Genomic DNA, 22,259 nt, shown 5'->3' on the forward strand with positions numbered 1-22,259 from the left:
GAGGATGAAGAACTTCCCCTAAGTCACATAGCCAGTAAGAAGCAAAGTTATGATTTGGATCCTAGTGTATCACTCCCCTGTCCATACTGAATATCTCATTCAGGACAAACTTTCTTTTTCTTTCACAAAGGATTTTCAATTACTGCTAGTTTCAGAGCTGGAGTTATTTCGTCCAGCTAAACTGTTCAATCTTATACTACACAGGATGTGAGACTTGTTCATCTGCAAAAACAGTATTTAAAACAAAAAACAAACCGCAGTATTTTGGCTTTAAGATCCCACTTACAGTCAGTCATCTATAACTTCCCATCCAGAAGAGCACTAACCAAGTAGAAAAACTTTTCCCAACAACTGTTCCCAATCTCCCAACAATTTTGTGGATTTTTATATTGTACTTTCAAAGAGTCATTTCATTTTCCCTCCTAACAGCAGCATAGCAAACAGGAAAAAAAAAAAAAACAGTACTCTTTAGCGCGTGCCTGTGTTTGTTCATAGTACCAACATCTCACGGGAGGTTGGGAATAGAAATGGGGGTGGTGTGGAGGTGGTATAAGAAAACAGGAGACATGACACAATATGACTCACTTATAAACAGAACCATTCACGTGCAGCAGTAGCTTTCATTTTCAGCCTCCATTTCAGGTTTCAGAAGGCAGCTGCATGGGCCTGATGGTGGTTTTGAACCAGAATTAGAAAAGCCTCAGAACTTGACTTCTGAACAGAAGCTCATGTCTTCCAAACATAACCTTTATATTTTTGTTTCCTCTAGGTACAATATTGTAGAGCATGCTGAGCACAATGCCAGGTATCTCCAAACCATCCGCTACCGTGGTCCTGGGATACCTTGCTTTTATGAGGGGGTCTTCAGATGATGCAACATTAGTAGTCCTTCAGTAACATTCTCATTAAGAGAATCATTCTGGACAATACTATCTATAATACTGAGCCTTTATGGAGCTAAACAAAATGAAAAGTTTGTTGTAAGTTTGATCCTTAACTTTTTGGAAAGGGACAAATTTCTTGGGTGGTACCACTTTTAAACAGCATCAAACTCCTTTGCAAGCAAAGCAATGATTAAAACCAAACAGTCCATGGAGTAAAAATTTTCAATACTAAGAAAGAAGTACGGGAAATGAAAGTGCCTATTTCATGTAACCCCTCTTACATGTGCCTATTTCTTAAAGTTTAAATGCCTATTTCTTAAATTTTTATGGTAAAACCCATCTAGATAATGTAATATGATAATATTTTATAATGTCTCCATTCTGGTTATTGCAATAAAATTTTAAGACTTAAGTCAATTATTCATCAGAATGTTTTCAGGAATAAATCAAAGAACCATTAGTAATTTAAGTCTGGATGCATCTGAATTTCACATTTCAGTTAAAAATAGTACAACGTGGGGACTTCCCTGGTGGCGCAGTGGTTGAGAATCCACCTGCCAATGCAGGGGACACAGGTTCAAGCCCTGGTCCAGGAAGATCCCACATGCCGCGGAGCAACTAAGCCAATGCGCCACAACTACCGAGCCTGCGCTCTAGAGCCTGCGTGCCACAACTACTGAAGCTCACGTGCCTAAAGCCCGTGCTCCGCAACAAGAGAAGCCACCACAATGAGAAGCCTGCGCACCTCAACGAAGAGTAGCCCCCGCTCGGGAAACTAGAGAAAGCTCGCATGTAGCAGCGAAGACCCAACACGGCCAAAAATAATAAATAAATAAAATAAATATAAAAAAGAAATGCATAATAAAAGACCCTTCACAATCCAGCCTCAATTTCCCTTTAAAAAAGAAAAAAACAACATTGTACCTGCTGTATTAAAAAAATAATAAAATTAGGACTTCACTGGTGGCACAGTGGTTAAGAATCCCCCTGCCAATGCAGGGGACATGGGTTCGATCCCTGGTCTGGGAAGATCCCACATGCCACGGAACAACTAAACCCGTGCGCCACAACTATTGAGCCTGTGCTCTAGAGCCCGCGAGCCACAACTACTAAGCCCGCACACCTAGAGCCTGTGCTCCGCAACAAGAGAAGCCGCTGCAATGAGAAGCTTGCGCACTGCAATGAAGAGTAGCTCCCGCTCGCCACAACTAGAGAAAGCCCGCGCGCAGCAACAGACCCAATGCAGCCAAAAATAAATTTATTAAAATAATAAAATTAAATTAAAAAAAAAAACATTGTATATCATGACAATTTTTTTTCCTTTTTTTTTTGCCGTGCCGCACAGCTTGTGGGATATTAGTTCCCCGACCAGGGATCAAACCAGGGCCCCCTGCAGTGGAAGCTTGGAGTCCTAACCACTGGACCGCCAGGGAATTCCTTATCATTAACAATTCTTCATGTGCAATCTTAAACGGTAATAATTCCTGTCTCAAATCTCAATCCTTGAGCTCCATTTTAAGCATCTTACATTACAAATATCCATATTTAAATAATGTAAAAGCAGCTGGATATCAGCTATAGTGTATTAATGATCTTGCTCCATTAGATTAGGAAATCTGGAAATAATCTTACAGGAAATCTGGAAATAATCTTATCTGGAAATAATCTTATAATCAGACAAAAAAGCTTAAAATGTAGTTCTAACTGAAAACATAGTATGGAAATGTAGTTTTTTAAAATCTTTGTTTATAGAAGCTAAAAGCAAAGCTACAAAATATATTTCCTCAAAAAATTAAAAACAGAATTACTTGGGAGTTCCCTGACGTTCCACTGGTTAGGACTTGGCACTTTCACTGCCGGGGCCCAGGTTCAATCACTGGCCGCGGAACTGAGATCCCCGCAAGCCGCACAGCACGGCCAGAAATAAATAAATAAATGAAAAAATTAAAAATTAAAAAAAATAGAATTACCATATGATCCAGCAATCCTACTTCTGGGTATATATCCAAAAGAACTGAAAGCAGGATCTCAAAGAGATATTTGCACACCCAAGTTCACAGCCACACTATTCACAATGGCCAAGAGGTCAAAGAAAGCCAAATGGCCATCACAGATGAACGGATAAGGAAAATGTAGTATATACATACAATGGAATATTATTCAGCATTAAAAAGTAAGGAAATCCTGTCACATGCTACAATATGGATGAGCTTACAAGACATTATGCTAGATGAAATAAGCCTGTTGCAAAAAGACAAATACCCTATGATTCCACTTACACGAGATATCTAAAGTAGTCAAATTCATAGAAATACAAAGTAGAATAATGGCTGCAAGGCGCTGGGAAGAGGGGGAAATAGGATTTTAATAGGTATAGATAGTGTTTCAATTTTGTAAGATGAAAAAGTTTTGGAGATCTGTTGCATAACAATGTGAATATACTTAATATCACTGACCTGTACACTTAAAAATGGTTAAGATGGTACATTTTATGTTATGTGGTTTTTACCACAATTAAAAATAATTATTTAAAAATATCTATATAAAAAAATATATCTGTATTACTTTTCATATTCTTTCGTTTTAATCAATTTTTTCTAAAACTACATAAATGCTAGGGATTTAACAGCAACCAAGCAAAAATATCATTAAGTACATCACAATATATATACAAATCTCTTCCCTCTTTCCATGCATCTTCTTTTACAAACTTGAGCTAAAATTATAAGTAAAAGTAAAAACAATTAAGTATTAAAGGACATGACAGCCTTTTTATTTATTTTTTAAAATAAATTTATTTATTTTATTTTTGGCTGCGTTGGGTCTTTGTTGCTGTGCATGGGCTTTTCTCTAGTTGCGGTGAGCGGGGGCTACTCTTCATTGCGGTGGCTTCTCTTGTTGCGGAGCACGGGCTCTAGGCATGCGGGCTCAGTAGTTGTGTCTCACGGGCTCTAGAGCGCAGGCTCAGTAGTTGTGGCGCATGGGCTTAGCTGCTCCGCGGCATGTGGGATCTTCCCGGACCAGGGCTCGAACCCGTGTCCCCTGCACTGGCAGGTGGATTCTTAACCACTGCGCCACCAGGGAAGTCCATGACAGCATTTTTAATTAAAAATAAATAACCTGACAATATATAACACAGTACAACGAGACTATAATATAAATCCAAAATACTGTGGGACCCTATTATTTAATATATTTTGGTGCAACCCTCAGGATTAGTTGTGTGAAAACTGGTTCCCCCCTCCCCGAAATGCACTAAGTGTAGGTAACTATAACGCAACAGCAACTGGAGCTCCAAGAAGGCACGGGAACATATCTGTTTCAATGAATTCCAAGAGCCTAACACATCTGACACACAATAAATGCTCAATAAATTTTGCTAAACTTTGGACTTCCCTGGTGGCGCAGTGGTTAAGAATCCACCTGCCAATGCAGGGGACACGGGTTCGAGCCCTGGTCCAGGAAGATCCCACATGCCGTGGAGCAACTAAGCCTGTGTGCCACAACTACTGAGTCTGCGCTCTAGAGCCCACGAGCCACAACTACTGAAGCCCGCGCGCCTAGAGCCCATGCTCTGCAACAAGAGAAGCCACTGCAATGAGAAGCACATGCACCTCAACGAAGAGTAGCTCCCGCTCACCGTAACTAGAGAAAGCCCACACGCAGCAACAAAGACCCAACGCAGCCAAAAATAAACAAATTTATTTTAAAAAAATGAGAGAGTAGTAGTGTAGTGGAAAGGATACTCATCTGAAGTCAGAAGACCTCTATCACTCTGTAAATTTTGTCAGTGACCTTTGGCAAGTCACTGAATCTTTCTACACCTTAGGTTTCCAAAAGGAGGGTACTGGAGGGACTTCCTTGGTAGCACAGTGGATAAGACTCCATGCTCCCAATGCAGGGGGCCCAGGCTCGATCCCTGGTCGGGGAACTAGATCCCACATGCATGCCGCAACTAAGGAGCCCACGAACTGCAGCTAAGGAGCCCACCTCCTGCAACTAAGACCCAGCACAACCAAATATATATAAATTATATATATATATATATATATATATATATATATATATATATATATAAATATATTAAAAAAAAAAGGAGGGAATTGGAGGGGATCCTCACCCCCCTTCTAAGCAATCCAAACAGGGTCAAGTTAATGAAGAACATATGGAATAATCTGAAAAGATCTATCTCAATAGCATTTAACCTTACTTAGATTATTTGCAGCAAATATTTGATTTCCTATGAAAACCGTTTAAAAATTTTTTTTCAGAGATGCAGATTTTTTTGTTTTGTTTTTGTTTTGTTTTGGCCTCACGGCGCGGCTTGCAGGATCTCAGTTCCCTGACCAGAGACTGAACCCAGGCCCATAGCAGTGAAAAGAGCCGAGTCCTAACCACTGGACCACCAGGGAATTCCTTCAGAGATGTAGATTTTTAACTGAGTTCTCTCATCTTGTAAAGGGCAAGTCTTTGTCTTGACCTGGGTATTTTATATTTTAACCCCTTCTTTGAAATCATTAAATTATTATTTATTTTGCACATAGATATTGGGTGAGAAGGATTCATAGTAAATTAGACAGGCACGCCCAACTTGTCAAACAAGTTATACTACGCAGTTTCCATAAGCCACTCAGAGTTTAAAACACACTAGAGTGAGGGCCTTCCCTGGTGGTCCAGTGGTTAAGACTCCACGCTCCCAGTGCAGGCGGCCCAAGTTCGATCCCTGGTCAGGGAACTAGATCCCGCATACATGCTGCAACTAAAGATCCTGCACACCACAACAGAGATCCCACGTGCCGCAACTAAGACCTGGAGCAGCCAAATAAATAAATGAATATTTTTAAAATAAATAAATAAATAATTAAAATTAAAAACACTGGAATGAAAAGTATAAATTCAAATTACAGCCCAGATTTGCAACCAACTCTGAAGAAAAAAACTTTCTTCAGAAACTTTTTCAGGGTCTTTTAAGGGGCCCAATTCTTAAAACCTAGAACAGTATTAACAATGTAATCATAGTGTGGCATATACCTTTTAAATAATGCTTCAGAACACCAGGGCCTGCATAATAATGCTAAATGTTAGAGAAAGGGAAGGTACTATTGTGATATCCCTTCTGTATGAAATATGAAAAATATGCCTGTTTTTCAATTAAACAGCAAATTGAAAAATTTCAACTAATTATTATCTATTAATGTTTACAGACACCCAATCAGAAACTTACAAAGCGTTATGTAATAAAGCTTTTCTACAGATTTTCATCTTACATTTAAAACATTTTCAAGGAGGGAAAACAAAACAATCAGAAGCAAGGAATGAGCAGAACTAAAGTTTTAGTGCCAACATTTATATGCTACTTTACAAAGTAGAACAATTAAAGGGAAAGGGAGATATGAGAACAGATAACTAAATTTTTCTGAAACACTAGGCACCCTTGTGCTCGTTATTTAATTAAGAACTAAAATGGCCACATTACACAATGCAACGGGATTTAACAATGACGTCATTGACAGAAAGCCACTGGAATGAATAAATAGGAGCAATTGAAAAGGTCTCAAGACTGCCTTCTCAGTCTTTTCAAATCAATCAAGGCACCTAGGTTTTAAAGGAGACCTTTTCTACTTACACTGAACTCGTTTAAAAAGCACTTAAAAAATCACACTAAGAATCAAATATAATATTAGGTACAACAAATGATGCAGAAACATTTTATATTTGATAAAAGTATATTATTTTAAAATAGAAAATTCTGTTGTATAACCTTTTGCACTAGAATGTTAATTTTGAACACATGTAAATCATCTAAACCTACTTATCACTAATGTTCAAATGAACTAGTCTAAAATACAACTCTCTTAACAAATTAGGTCTCAGCAATCTGACCCCAAGTTTAGCGACACTTGGCAAACCAACTCTGGTATCGCATTCAACTTAACTTCTAAGAGGAGACATTTTCCTGACCCCGATAAAACTAAGCAGATGTGAAATTTTTATTTTTAGTGCCAGAAATTTGCTTCTTGAGTGAATTATAGCCATCAAGGAAATGTGCTCTATTCTCTTGCCAAAGCCCACCCCTGCACTCTTTATTAGGCAGAACTCCCACAAAGTCATCCAAACTAAGTCTTTCAAAACCAGGCCCCTCCTCAACCTGGGGGAAGAGTTTTCTGGATTTAGTAGTGGCTGAGAAAAAATCTGAAGCTTTAAGCTTAAAAAAAAAAAAAAAAAAAGCAAGATCTATGAGCGTATGACTACAAAATGAAAGGAAAAAGGGTGCTGATAAAGGAGAAAGGGTGTTGATTAAAAAAAAAAAAAAAAAAAGCTTCTAACTTAAAAAACAACAAAAACTAAGAGCCCATAGATCATTTCACTGTCTGGAAACTAAACTCAGTTTACTGGGTGGTCCCTTCTTCACCACCACCCACCAGGGGCAGAGCTGTGAAAAACAGGAATACAGAGACGGCGGGCTTATTTGGTTCTAAGTTTGTGCCTTTGCCTGTATATTCAAGCAAACAAACATAGTGAAAGTCAAAATGAGAGCTTAGAAGATTTTTAAACGTTACTTTTTAAAAATAATAAATGTGGGAATTCCCTGGCGGTCCAGTGGTTGGGACTCCTCGCCTCCACTGCCGGGGGCGGGGGGAGGAGGGGGGATGGGTTCCTTAGATCCCTGGTCGGGTAACTAGGATCCCACAAGCCCTGCAATGTGGCCAAAAAAAAAAAAAAAAAGTAAAGTAAACATACTAAGCTGCAGTCTTCCACAACCATGTAATAATAATGTCTCACTTTGCAGAGTGCTATCTACCTACCTCTCTGTATCTTACAACATGATTTGATATCCAAAGCTCTTTCCACTACATCATACTGCCAAGAGGTTGAGTTTTTCTAATAAAATAACTATATACCAGAAAAACCATATATCAGAAATAACTATACATGAGACACTTTGTAGCAGCCACACAACAGCTAAGGAGCACTAAGCTTCCAGGAAATGACTTTATTATCTTTCATTAAGGCTGAAGTCAGATCAATTGAAGGGGAAAAAAATGTTGCACAAGTATGACTAACCAGAAAGGAAGAAATATGTATCTTCAGAAACCACTATTAATAAAGCAATGTCAACTCACACAAAATGGCCTTTCAGAGCCTCATTCTCTCCTTAGTGAATGTCAAACTGCTGCTACCTTACAAAAAGGCATGCATTTTCTAGAGCTCAGAGACCATCAATAACAGCTAGGTAGGTAGCCCTATCTTATGACATAGTAAATGGCAGACTTCCCCAGAGCATGATTTAGCAATGAAAGTGTCTCAGAACTGTTCCTTAGAGCTGAAGTTATAAACCTTTTAAAAATTGCAAGGATCCAAATTATTACTAACTAGAACAATCTCAGTTTTGCTTTCCTTTGAAGAGCAAAACTGCTGGATACAACAACCTAAGAGCAAAGAGAAAACAAACACAAATGTAGATTACCCAGAAAGTGTCTAATTTTCCAGGCTGTTGGGTTCAGTTTTTATTAAACTTTTCCCATTTCTACTCCCATAATTTTTAGCCTATAAAACACTTGCCAGCTCTAGAGCCTTAAATTTCAAAGAAACAAAAATATCTTTTCTGAAACATTTTAAACAGTCTAAAGGATTTCTCATGTCCCAAGTTAAAACTAACAGGTAATGAATGCCCCAGACTAGAAGTAACAGCAAGTAGTCTCATCACTTAAGTGCTTCCCAGTATCTCAAAGTACTCATCTAGAAAATAAGGCAGTTGTATGAGATGATTTTCTCAGGTCCCTTCCAGCTCTAACTTTCTATTCCAAGATCTCCAATTCACTAAGAAAATTACTGTCTGTTAAGGCTCATAATGTACTAATTTTAAACACACTACAAGACTGTAAGAAAGTAGGGAACTTGAGCAGACCTCCCCAGCACAGATTTTCCTAAACTGCAAAAGGCAGGAAATATGGTTGCCTATTTGTTATCCTCTCTTACATAAGAACCAGTCTAAACGCAATGAGAACTCTATAATAAAAGTAAACAGTTAATAAACCCACACATATTCCAAAAGAAGTAGAAGTTCGGTGGTATTAAACTATTTCCCATCATAACTTGTATATATCATGCCAGAATATAAAAATGTGTATGTATCCTAATGTGCTTTATTAAAGATTAGCTCCATCACCATGGAATTTAAAATGATAAATTCTAAATAAACTTTAACCTTTTTAAATAAATGTTTTAAATTTCAAATTAACCAATACTAGTGAACATAGTTCAAAATAAATGACTGAATAGTAGCATCAACTGATTCAACATACATTCCAATATATACCTCTTCCCTGACGACTCTTTCCCCTTCAAAGTTCTCCTTATTCCCAACTCCTCTCAGCTCCACCTCCCCAACTCCATTCTGGGCCCCACTCCCTTTCTCGCCCCTCCCTTCTCAACCACACACTACTTTCAAAGCAGACTAGGAAGTGGCTCTCTAATCTAGGAAGTATCAGAATCACCTCGGAAGCCTAAGAAACAAAAAATAAATAAATTTTTAAAAAAAAGAATCACCTAATGAAGCTTGTTAAAAATACACATAAGTACTTTCAGGGTAAGTAGGAGTTGAAAAAATTAAACCTTGCTTGCTCAGAGGGTACGCTCTTCTGGTTAACTAAAGATTAACCAGGGAACTTATTTTGTTGAAAAGTCCTTTGGAATCCATCACTTTTCCCTTGCTTACAGTTCATGAGAAGTATCTGATGATTTAATAACTGCCCTACAAATAGGTTAAGTTTATAATCAATTCCTATCCCGCAGGGGTGAGCCCTCAGGCCAAATAAAGCCCTCAAGGTAAGAATGGTTTTATATTTTTAAAGTGTTGCAAAAACCAAACAAAAAAGTACATGTAACTGAAACCACATGTGGCCCACAAGGCCTAAAATATTTACTGTCTGGCAGTTTACAGAAAAAGTTTGCCGACCCTTGTTCCGTAGCACCAGAGGCACTGAAGTACAGAGACCCCAGGGACACTGCCCAGAAGGGCTCCTTTCTCATCAGATTAACTGAGGAAAAAAAAAAGATTCCATTAAGTCAGTTCCAAATGACTTAGAATCACTGCTATTTCTCTAATTGACTTGCCCTCAAGAAAGTATTACCCTCAAGAGGTTCTACTCCCTTCTTTAGACTCAATAGTTTCAGCTAGGATGCTAGGTAGCTCTGGAGATAAATACAAAAGATTTCAAGCCTTACCTGAGGCATTTGCTATAGCCAAGGGCAGACTTGGAAGCTGGTGCACCTGGATTCCTGAAGCACCCAATGCACTGAGGTTAATGGTCTGGAGGCCAGGCATGGAGGAGAGTTGAGCAGCATTCACAGTGACTGTGCCGGCAGGGATGGAGGCAGCTGAGGCAATAGGTGTAAGGGTGGTACTGCTGCTGCTGGTCTGCCCCAAGGAAACACCCTGCATTGGGGCCAAGGTGATTGTCTGGGCCTGTGGGTTCTGAACTTGGAGGTTCTGCAGCTGAAGAGTCTGCCAACTGACCTGTCCATTGGGCCCCACTGTTGGTGTCCGGATGATGATAGGGCCAGAGTTTGGAACAGCCTGAAGCTGAAGGTTCTGGAGGGTTTCCTGGGAGATAGCTTGAGTTGTAAAGGTCTGCCCTGACAGTGGGGCTGCTTGGAGGGCCTGGAGGGCCTGTCCCCCTTGAACTAGCTGAGGCTGGATGAGAATTTGTTGTTGTTGCTGCGTCTGCTGGTTTTGCTCTCCCTCTTTTTGTTGACTTGCTTGCAGTGAGCCTCCAGATGTCTGGTTCTGCTGGATGTTCAGAGCATCAGATCCCTGCAGCCCACTGACCCTCTGCGGTGTCTGGCTTTGAGAGTTGGTCCCTGCTGATCCGCTGGTGGTAAAGTTCATAATTCCCATGTTGCTGGTGGTAGTAGTTGTTGAGTAGCTATTGGCATTGGTGAAAAAGGAGCTGGAACTGGCTTGTGATGATACCAAACTGGCAGAACTGATGGCAGTCCCTGAGGTGACAGGCTGTGAGCCACTCTCCTGGGACCCAGAGCTGCTGATCGTGACTGCCTGAGAGCTAGGAGTCAAGGTAGCTGCGGAAACGCTGTTGACAGGTAGCAAGGTAATATTCCCATTCAGGGCCACTGGTACATTGGTCACATACTGAGTCTGTCCTGAGAGTACATTATTAGCCAGGCCTTGGAGGGGGACAGCCTGCTGGAGTAGGTTTGGCATAGCAGCAATGATGTTGCCTCCACTTCCTCGATTTGTGATGATCTGTTGGTTTGCACCTGGTATGATCTGTATCTGACCTGAACCATCCTGCTGCACTTGAGCCCCAGTGGCAGCAAATTGCAGCTGTTGCCCATCAACGGTCTGGAACTGTGGGATTACTTGATACTGAATATTAGGCATCACTCCAGGCAGTCCTGTCAGGACTTGCTGGTTCTGTAGGTTGGAGGTGGCAGCCACAACATACTGCCCACCAGAGACCGTGCGATTCTTGGAAGACTCACTGCCATTGTTGCCATTGGTACTGCTGCCACTCTGTTCCTTCGAGGTAGGGGTAGCCCCAGAGGAGGAAGAGATGATCTGCCAGCCATTGGCACCCTGGGAAAGTTGTGTGGCTGTGAGGTCAAGCTCACCTGTGCCCCCTGACTGGCTTGGGCCCTGGGAGTTGTTGCTGTTTTCATTGGGTGACTCAATTCTGCTGCAAGTTGCTGCCAGCAGGGCCAAAGGGGATGGCTGGGATTCCTGGCCAGAAATAAAGGAGAGGAAAGGAGTTACTTTAGTGAAACCCATCTGTCAGCCCAGGGGGTAGTACACAAAATATAAACAGCAAAACAGTGCAAAGAAGGAGAAAAAAACAAAAACAAAAACAAAAAGCTGACCTATCTATATTGCTGAAATTCTCATTTTGGGGGATCTCCAAGCTACTTGTCTCTCTGTGCTTACTTCCCTATCTATAAAAGTTCAGCCCTTTCTTAAAAATTTTCCTATGAAAAGTAAGACAATCATCTACAAATATTTACATCCTCTCAACACCTTCCCCACTCTGTCCAGATCCTCACTTACCTGCCCTCCTCCTCCTCCACTGCTGCTGCTACTGCCTGTGCTGCTGCTTCGAGCCTGAGAAAAGGCACCACCACCATTACCATTGCCCCCATTATTGCCACCAACTCCTTTTTCAATCTTCACCACAGCTGTCATTTCATCCATGGAGTGATCTTGGTCTAAAAAGAATTTAAAAATAACTTAAAGTTGGAGAAAGGAAAAGAGTAAAGTGAGGAAGGGTAAAGGAGGCTGTGATGAAACAGAAATGACTAACAGGAAGGTGAAAGGCGCCAGTATGAAGAAAAAAAAAAAAAAAAAGGATTGGGGGAGAAGGAACAGTTGTAGGACCAGTAGATGTGAACTAGGCTAGGTGGTGCCAAAACTGGGCCTCAACTCTCCCTTGCACAAAATTAAACTCAGAAAACATTGAAAAGGTGCTTTTGATATAGGAAATGTGAAGGTCGGTGGGCATGTTGAAAGAGTTTAAAAGTATCCTGGGGAAAAAAAGGATAGGTAAGGCACAAAACAACATGTGGGTAGATGGAAAGCTTGCTAAAAGTAGGGTCAAAGGAGATAGGGAAAAAGAAAAATTCAAGTGTAAAAAATAACAAGAGGAAAGGAAGAGAAAGGGGAAAAGAACAGATAAAAAGTTTGAGTGGGGAAACATCTGTGAATACTAGTAAGGGGCTAAAGAGGTCCAGGGGTTAGAAATCAGGCGTTTCGGGGCGGCTACAGGGCGGGCCCTAGAGGGAAAGGGCGGTTTCGGGGTGAGGGGCGTGGAAAGGGCGGGACGGTAGGGGGGAGGGGTAATTTGCGGGGGGGAGGGGTAATCTACGGCCGGGGGGTGGGGGAGGGCCTTGGGGCCGGCGGCGACCAGAGGGCGGACCAGGGAGGCGGTTGGCCCGGGCGGGGCCTGCACTGCTCGGGCCGCCCCCGCGGCTCCAGCCCCCGGCAGGAGGAGCCTCAGGCGGGCGGCCGAGTAGTGGGGGGTAAGGCCCGTCCCCCGTGGCCGGGGCGGGCAGGGGGCGGGCGAGGCCACGCTGCCCCCTCCCCCGGGGCGGGTGGCCCATCCCCCTCCTCCGCGGAGGCCCCGCCACTGCCCCTTCTCCCTCCCTTCCCTCCGCCCCGGGCGGGACCAAGGCCGCCGCCGCCGCCTCCCGCCCGTCCCCCCTACGGCGGGGACCGCCCGGTCGGCCCTCGCGCGCGCCCCCTCACTCCCCTCCCACCCCTAAGCTTGGAGTGGACTCATCCTTACCGCTCATGGTGGCAGCCGAGGGACGAGCTCAAGGGGGTCCTGTCCGGGGGGGTTGGGGGGGGCCAGGAAAAACGCGGACGCTGACGAGGCAAGCGAACCCGGACCGGACAGGGAGGGGGGGGGGTAAGGAGGAGGGAGCAGCGCGCCACAAGCCCGGCCTAGGCCCCGCCCCTTCACTGCTGCCCCGCCCAATGAGGGAGGGAGAAAGGAGGGACTTGCAGAAGAAAGACCGGTAGATTGCCCAATGGTAAGACTCGCTTGCACTCTTAAGGCGTGCAAGACAAAGTTGCGTGCGAGGTGTCCGCCCAAAAAGAGCGCCCTCTCAGTTTTAAAGGCCAATGAAAGACGCAGGAAGTGAAGGTGGGCGGGAACTAAAGGTGATAGGCTTGAAAAGAAGCCAGTCAACTGCCAGGCGGGCTCCCTGAGAGGTAGGGATAGGAAGAGCTTTCATTGGAATGACAGAACAACAACCAACCAGAACCCTGGACGTGCCTGGGCAAAGTCCTGGTGGGAGGAGGTAAGAAGTAGACAGGAATGGGATAGGATGAAACTGATCAAAACCAGTCAGAAATCAGGCGGGCAGCCAGGAAAGTTATGATTGGATTAACACTGAAAAGAGACATGATAGGACGCAAGTTGACATGAATAAAAGCCAATTGAACGCCGCGTGAGCTCTGAGGGCAGGAACCTGGAGTGGGCAGAGGAGAATTGGCGTCTCCCTCAGTCATTCAGTCCAATGAGGCGGCGGGGGAAGCCTGGCACCGCCTCCAACTTAACCAATGGGCGTTACTAGAGCCGGGAGGGAACAGGGCTGTGCCAGGAGGAGTCCGTCGCCATTTTGGCCCTCCTCAGGGAACGTCTTCACCGTGATTAGGTAGCAACGCTTCAGCGGAACCGTGCAGCTCAACAAGTGTCAGGGCCGAGTTACTCGGCGCGTAGGTCTGCCGTGACACCAGGGCTCGTTTGAGTCTTAATTTTACCGCTCTTAAAAGTACTTCTCAAGTCTCACTCTCCCCCGGGTGGGCGGACAGGCAAGCGGGTGCCTCTGAATGTGGTGTAAGCCCTGTAGATACACGCGCAACGAGATCTGGCGAGGGTGTTCACACATTCAGTTAATAATGTGCTGACCAATTTGCACGGTCTTTGTGACTGCAGCAAACGCCATTTTATTAAATTCCCCCCAGACAGAGGTGCTAGCTACTTAAGGCAGGTTAACTTTTCAAGAGCTTGCCTTTGAAGGCTAAAGCATGTTGGAGAACTTCCCAGAGTCAAGATTCTGTAAGCCACTTCCCCTCCCCCCGCCCCCTTTAATTGTAAATACAGTCTAAGCAAAAAGCAAGCTAGCAAGATAGAGTTCCTGCTTTTTGCAACTACAAAGGTTAGAGATTTTTCCTGAGATACCTGAATTTCTGGTCTCCCATTCTGCCTCTCCTGTATCCTAGTTTTGGTGGAGGCAGCCTGGGTGGTTTGTCAATAACACGACAAGGTCATTCTCTTTCTCATTTGTATGTCATATGTTGGCACTTCATTATCTGCAATTCAGCACTTGATAGTGTCACGTTTTGAAGTCTGGATTCCCCCAAAACTGAGATCTCTTGCTGCTTTGGGCAAGGCCTGAAGGTGAAAGCCTATAGTGTTAGGTGCCTACGTCAGCTAGGCATCTTGCATTCCTTATGTCATTCTCATAATGAAGATATTAGTATTAGAGATATTATGTATTTTATAAGTGAAGAAATTGAGGCTGGGAAGTAACTTGCCCAAGATCACAAAGCTAATGAGTTGTACTGCCAGATTCCAACCCAGAATAGTCCCACAAAAAGTCTTCTATAAATTCTTAAGTGAATAAAGCAATGCCTTGTATAACCATTTATGAAAATGGGCTTAATAAAAAAAATACTTCTTTTAATTTTTGGCCACACCCCACTGCATGTGAGATCTTAGTTCCCTGACCAGAGATCGAACATGCACGCCCTGCATTGGAAGGCGAAGTCTTAACCACTGGATGGCCAGGGAAGTCCCAAATTTATTTAGTATTAAAAAAGCTTTTTACTGTTACCTTCTAACTCCTGAAAAAAATCCTGCCCATACTTCCAGGACGGCTCAAATGGTATCATACTCTTATAAAACATCACATTTCCATTAATAGCATCTCTCTCTAGGTCAAAGTTTCTCAAAATATAATATCAGAGTCTTTATCTGTATCCTCTGGACTGCTTTTTTAAAAAGGTGGATTCCTAGACACCATCTCAGACCTAATAAATGAGATTCTCTGGGGTGGGTCATGAGAATATGCATTCTTAAATAGCTCTTTCAGGTGATTAGTCCCTAAATCAGAGTTTAAGAAACACTAAGGGAAGAAATTGAAGAGAAGAAACTTCGAGAAGGAAAGAAACTTCCTGGAGGGAAGAAGCTGTATTACTCATCTTTGTAAACCAAGCTCTGGAGATTCCAACAGCTGTTTAGTGTATTTAGCAAAGGACCACACCCAAACTTGCTGGGGGGGAGGGAGGAGGAACTAACACCGAAGAGCAGCCCTCTGAACGTTTCACGTGTGTTGTCTAATCCTTTCAACCAATTTAAGAAATTGTCATCCTCTTCTACAGATGAGAAACCTGAGGCTCAGATACTTCAGTTAAATTATGACTGTTTTGTTTAGTTTCAACGCTTGTGTTTTTTCCAACAATTCTAAGCTAGTCTAAGCCTGAAATGGGGACTAGGGTTTGATTTTATTCCAGGTAGTGAGAAAAAAGGCCTAGATTTAGACTCAGAAATTCAAGAGCCACCATCCTTTTCACAATACTCTCTCCTTGCTTCTCCAGGACAAGACAGAATTCAGATCCTGGCTAGTGAGGGATGTCGTCGACATAAGCCGTTTATTGATAGTTCCTGAGAGCATATGGACATGATCCATCGTGTCCAATTCATCTGTGAAAACCTGAACAAATTTTCTTTTTTCTTTTTAATTAATTAATTAATTTATTTATTTTTGGCTGCGTTGGGTCTTCGTTGCTGTGCGCAGGCGTTCTCTAGTTGCGGCGAGCGGGGGTTACTCTTTGTTGCGGTGCATGGGCTTCTCATTGTGGTGGCTTCTCTTGTTGTGGAGCACAGGGTCTAGGCACGCGGGCTTCAGTAGTTGTGGCATGTGGGCTCAGTAGTTGTGGTTCGCAGGCTCTAGAGTGCAGGCTCAGTAGCTGTGGCGCACAGGCTTAGTTGCTCCACGGCATGTGGGATCTTCCCGGACCAGGGCTCGAACCCGTGTCCCCTGCATTGGCAGGCGGATTCTTAACCACTGCGCCACCAGGGAAGTCCCCATAACTCTTATCTTTGATAAGAACGAACTCTAATGAAGTCTGTCCTACCTCCCCCAGCTATTGAACACTCACTCTGTCCACCATGCTCTTTTTACATACATCCATTAGAGGTATCTAAATATCACATCTCCTCCAATCAGACAAAGCAGTCTGAGGGCGGGGATGATACCTTTTCACTTTGTATCCTCAAGGCCTGGGATACAGTTGACACCCAGTAAATACTTGATAAATGGAAGGGGAAGCCTAGTCCCCAAAATCCTGAATAGGTCTCCAGATATTACAATGCCATGGATTGATTCTCAGCCTTCGGTTGGTTGCCTTTTACAAGTTGAAACTGATTTTGAAGCTGCTCTTTGATTCTAACAATTTCCCACTTAGCAATCTGGTAACGGGAACATTTTATAAATTAAAAGACACAAATGATTCAAAATTCTCCTTTTATACCATCATTGTAACCTCCCTCTCAGTAAGCTTTCAACTACAGCTGTTAAGAACAAAACACACTGACTAAAATTTCATTTACCTGTCCTACCTTCTCTAGGATAAAGGAGTGTAGGAAAGAAAAATAGTCCCTGACAAGAAAATAAAGTCTCAACGGTCTTATAAACCTTTACATTCTAGCTCTCTGAACAGGAAAACAATCCTAGCTATTTCACATCATGCACGCTCAGGTCATTTGCAAGGCAATGGTGACGTGGAGAAGCTGAATGGATCATCACAACATGCCCTTCAGTCTTTTCAGGACCCTGCAAAGGCAAGTAACTAAGAAAAGAACTCTAACAAGATGTAGTTTCTTTCTGTTTGAGAAGCCCAGAATCTGTTGATGAAAAATCCGGGACAGGCTACGGATATTCTTTACTGTTATTATTATTATTATTATTATTATTATTATTTAAAATGACTCATTCTGCATCTTTGCCGGCTTTGTTTCCTTATCTGAGATGCATCATGGTTCATCCCTGCCTAGACTCTACCTGGTACTAGGAAGGCCGTCGTCCAGTCCGGCAACTAGTCGGTGGCTCTGGTGGTCTTGAAGGCCCTGGACGAGGAGGAAAGGCTGTGGGAATGGGGGAGGGGTTTTTTGTCTGAGAGTTGGGAGGCATAGTCAAGAACACAATTTAGTTATTGTTGGAGCTGCACTCTGGCCCAAACTTCTGGAATATTCTCTTTTCTGAAGAAGACTGCAAGAAGACAGGCCTGACTGTAAACCCAGCTGATGGTCCCTGCAGCTTGAAGACCCTTTGGCAAATAAAAGCAGAGGTGGTTTCAGGCATGGTGGGAAAGAGGAATAGAAACTGCTGAGAGACACGATCCATCTGCGTTCTTGACAGCTAGAGGAGGCAAGCTGGAGTCACCAGGGAGGCTCAGAGAGGAGCCTGGACCCCACAGTGAACAAGCAGAGAGCTTCACTGAACATTGAAATCTGACCCCTAGGGACTCCAGCTTAAAACAAACACATAATCAAAACATTTCCCTCCCTCAAATATCCAACCCCCTCAGGCTCCTCAGCTCACCAGACCTGGAAGGAAGCCTGTGCTTCCTGCCAAGTTACCCTCACCAGTCACCCCCATCGCCACCGCCACCCGGACCTCTGCACCCCCAAGGTGACTGGGGTACTGCGTGGCAGTTCAGCATTAAAAACAAAACACAACCAAAGTTCCTCTTTTAACCAAAAATGAAGCAGTTTCCTTTTCTCCTTCCTCTCCTGGGGAAGAAGCCCTGAGACCCCTCCAGAGTCCAGAGCTGAGAAGAGAGCTGCACCACCCCCAGCTTGCCACTCCCAGAAAGGAGAATGGCCCCGACTGGTTCAACAGGTCTATAAAAAGGACCTGCCCTGCCGGGGAACCCACAGCAGAGGCTGGAGGAGGAAAGGGGAGGGGACCGGAGGGGCGCCGGCGGGGGCTGGCCCAGTTTCCCCCTCCCACGGTACTGGGGCCACCCTGAGGGCGGGCAGAGGGCCGGGCTGGGGGTGGAGGGAGCTGGATTCATAAACAAACCCGCCTGGGCCACGAGGTGCCAGAGGAGTGGGGTGGGGTTTGCCGGCCTCTCAGGCCCAGCCTGGAGCTTGGACACTAGTGTGGGCCGGGCCGGGGCCTCTCCACCCCCAGTTTCCGGCTAGGGGTGGACCAGCTGGCTCTCCCCAAGCGCATACCCCTCCTTCCTGCTTTGCCCTCCCTCCCTTGAGCCCGAAAAGCCAGCTGAAGTTCGTAGAGGCCTGACACCTGACTTCTCTCTTCTCCCGGAAGTTTTCACTGTTCCCCCAGGAGAGTGGGTGGTTCCTGCGGGGGAAAGGCCCTGGAACACCATGTTCATACCTTCTTGAGGTGCCCAGGGAGATGGTGGAGAGGGCAGGCGCTTCACAGGCTTTTGCCTCCAAGAGAGGTTTTCCCACCGCTGCCCTGAGGCTGATGCCCAGCCTAGAGGTAACCCTTACCGCGGCCTGCCTTTTCTCTGCTCTCCCCTCCCCCACCACTGTAGGTGATCAGAGGTTCCTGGACAAAAGTCCCTGGGCGTCTTCCAGGAAGAACTTACCTTCAGCCACTCACAAGACTAGTAACTAATACTTGTAGATAGTATAGTGTCTCTTTCTTACTGATTGGGAAATAAATTTAGAACTTGAGAAGTGTGTCCAGCCAAGGTCTCAAGGCAGAGGTAGGTGGGACTCCCTGATGCCAGTTCTACTCCAGCATTTCCGAAAGTGTGGTGGCATTGAACATTTCTGTATGTGTTCTTTTAATAAAATTTTATTTTTATTTTATTATTTTTTTATACATTTATTGTATTTTATTTATTTATTTTTGGCTGCAGGTCTTCGTTGCTGCGTGCGGGCTTTCTCTAGTTGCGGCGAGCGGGGGCTACTCTTCGTTGTGGTGCGCGGGCTTCTCATTGCAGTAGTTTCTCTTGTTGCGGAGCACGGGCTCCAGGTGCCCGGGCTTCAGTAGTTCTGGCATGCGGGCTCAGTAGTTGTGGCGCATGGGCTTAGTTGCTCTGCGGCATGTGGGATCTTCCCAGGCCAGGGATTGAACCCATGTCCTCTGCACTGGCAGGTGGATTCTTAACCATTGCGCCACCAGGGAAGTCCCTAATAAATTTTTAGAAAGAAATTGAACTACATACCAAACCTATCATTTCACAGGTGTTATTGTTAGGGTGAAGAAAAAAGTAATGGTAAAGGGACTTCCCTGGTGGTCCAGTGGTTAAGACTCCACATTCCCAATGCAGGGGGCCCGGGTATGATCCCTGGTCAGGGAACTAGATCCCGCATGCCGCAAGGAAGATCCCACACTCGGCAATAAAGATCCTGCATGCCGCAACTAAGACCCGGCGTAGCCAAATAAATAAATATTAAAAAAAAAAAAAAAGTAATGGTATATTATGGAACAAGGAGAGCCTGATTGTGGTAAAAATAGGAAGGTGGAGTGTGATGGATGGACCTCGAAATTATCATATTAAATGGAATAAGTCAAACAGAGAAAGGCAAATATCATATATCACTTGTATGTGAAATCTAAAAAAAATGATACAAATGAACTTATTTACAAAACAGAAATAGACTCACAGACATAGAAAACAAACTTACAGTTACCAAAGGGGATAGTGGGTGGGTGGAGGTGGTGAGGATAAATTAGGAGTTTGGGATTAACAGATACACACTACTATATATAAAATAGGTAAATAACAAGGACCTACTGTATAGCACAGGGAATTATACTCAATATCTTTTAATAACCTATAATGGAAAAGAATCTGAAAAAGAATATATATATAACAGAATCACTTTGCTGTACACTTGAAACTAACACAACATTGTAAGTTTTTTTCAATAAAAATTAAAAACAAAGAAAAAGAAGGTGGAGTGTGAATGACTGAAGCTGGGGAAATACATAGTAACATCCTGATCTCACCATCTTACATGCAGCTATTTCTAAGAAAGATGAGGGAGAATGAGGATTCTTCAGTGAGGGGCTAGTCCAGATGACCTACAAGGCTTCTTCTAGCACTGACATTCTAAAGTTTAAGATCAATCAAAGAGTATTTAAGGCAGAAACTGGAAGCCAGAGGACAAGAAAAATTGAGCCAGCAGAGTCAGGAATTTTCTCTGAGCCACACCACCATCAGGCCAACCGCCGAAGGTCCCAGATTGGAAGAGGAAGGCTTCCTGGTCTCCACAGTGGAGAGTGCAGGACATGGTGAACAGGTCTTGAAATGGTTTGTCTCCCCCAAGTCCTGGGGAATTTTGCCTGGTTAGTCTCCTCATTCCTACAAGGTGCACACAGCAGGGCTGAAAGGAGGCACTGCTGCCCGTGTGGTACCTCTGTCCCAGGACCCTCTGCTCAATCCTGCCAAAGGACTGAGCCAATCCAAGCTGCCAACATCAAGCTGATGCTTCTCTGAGTGCCTCCTCCCTGACCTCAACCCACACCGTGCTGCTAAGGCCAGCAGCCACGGAGGCTGGGGCCCAGTCGGAGCTCAGCCTCCAGGTCCAGAGGTGGTTAACTGCCTAGATCCCCTCGGGCTTAGCTTCCTCCAGCAGCTTCAAAAACACAGGACCCCAGACCACCAGCCATGTGCACATATGCACATATGTGCATTATGTGGCCCTGATATAAGGCAATATGAAGAACACTGCATCACCTAACAAATATTCTTTCCAAGAATATTGAACCTGAATCTAAGGAAGTCTTTAGATCTAATCTCCAGTTTCCAGAAAATATGGGGACTGGAGGAACAAGGTAAGTCAAAACACAAAGAAACTAATCAGAAAAATCCAAAATGTAGGTCATTCTACAGGGTAACTGACTGTTTCTTCAACAAGTCAATGGAGGACTTCCCTGGCAGTCCAGTGGTTAAGACTCTACATTTGCAATGCAGGTGGCGAGGGTTTGATCCCTGGTCGGGGAACTAAGATCCTACGTGCTAGGCATGGCCAAAAAAAAAGAAGAGGTCAGGGCTTCCCTGGTAGTGCAGTGGTTAAGAATCTGCCTGCCAGAAACAGGAACACAGATGTAGAGAACAAACGTATGGACACCAAGGGGGGAAAGTGGTGGGGTCGGGGCGGGGAGATGGTGGTGGGATGAATTGCGAGATTGGGATTGACATATATACACTAATATGTATAAAATGGATAACTAATAAGAACCTGCTGTATAAAAAAAATTAATTAAATTAAAAAAAAAAAAGAATCCGCCTGCCAATGCAGGGGACATGGGTTCGAGCCCTGGTCCGGGAAGATCCCACATGCCATGGAGCAACTAAGCCTGTGTGCCACAGCTACTGAGCCTGCGCTCTAGAGCCCATGAGCCACAACTACTGAACCCACGTGCCACAACTACTGAAGCCCGTGCGCCTAGAACCCGTGCTCTGCAACGAGAAGCCACTGCAATGAGAAGCCTAAACACCACAACGAAGCGTAGCCCCCGCTCGCTGCAACTAGAGAAAGCCTGCGCACAGCAACGAAGAAGACCCAATGCAGCCAAAAATAAATTTAAAAAAAAAAAAAAAAAAGAACAGGTCAATGGCGTGGAAAAGGAGGAGGAAGAGCTGCTCTTGCTTAAAGGAGACTTAAGAGGCAAAACAGTCACATGCAACAAGATCCTATTTTGAACAAAACAACAACAGTAAAAAGACCTTTTGGGGACAGCTGGGAAAATTTGAATATGGACTGGGTATTAGATGATATTAAGGAATGATTGTTAATTTGGGAGGCATGATAATAGCATTGGGATTGTATTAGAATATGTTTTTATTAGCAATGCATATTAAAA

General features: G+C 44.0%; 2 protein-coding genes and 1 long non-coding RNA gene across 4 annotated transcripts in view; 1 reads left to right on the top strand and 2 right to left on the bottom strand.

The window, feature by feature from the left end:
* Positions 1-13,305, bottom strand: part of SP1 (Sp1 transcription factor) — a 43,796-nt gene extending 30,491 nt beyond the window's left edge. The window contains exons 1-3 of the mRNA XM_082422291.1: positions 13,184-13,305; positions 11,950-12,107; positions 10,113-11,628 (exon numbers count right to left, since the gene is read on the bottom strand). Coding sequence (XP_082278417.1) covers positions 10,113-11,628; positions 11,950-12,107; positions 13,184-13,190 — 1,681 coding nt within the window. The 5' untranslated portion in view covers positions 13,191-13,305. The remainder of the gene's footprint in view (positions 1-10,112; positions 11,629-11,949; positions 12,108-13,183) is intronic.
* A 966-nt stretch (positions 13,306-14,271) lies between these two features.
* Positions 14,272-22,259, bottom strand: part of LOC309641824 — a 36,145-nt gene continuing 28,157 nt past the window's right edge. The window contains exons 2-3 of the long non-coding RNA XR_014252771.1: positions 18,810-19,576; positions 14,272-17,733 (exon numbers count right to left, since the gene is read on the bottom strand). This is a non-coding gene — a long non-coding RNA (uncharacterized lncRNA). The remainder of the gene's footprint in view (positions 17,734-18,809; positions 19,577-22,259) is intronic.
* Positions 18,833-22,259, top strand: part of SP7 (Sp7 transcription factor) — a 35,550-nt gene continuing 32,123 nt past the window's right edge. For both annotated transcript variants that reach the window (XM_082422365.1, XM_082422366.1), the window contains exon 1: positions 18,833-18,917. The gene's annotated coding sequence lies outside the window, so the exon portion shown is untranslated. The remainder of the gene's footprint in view (positions 18,918-22,259) is intronic.

The sequence above is a fragment of the Balaenoptera physalus genome (assembly GCF_965194825.1).
Source record: "Balaenoptera physalus genome assembly, chromosome: 13".
Taxonomy (NCBI): Eukaryota; Metazoa; Chordata; class Mammalia; order Artiodactyla; family Balaenopteridae; genus Balaenoptera; species Balaenoptera physalus.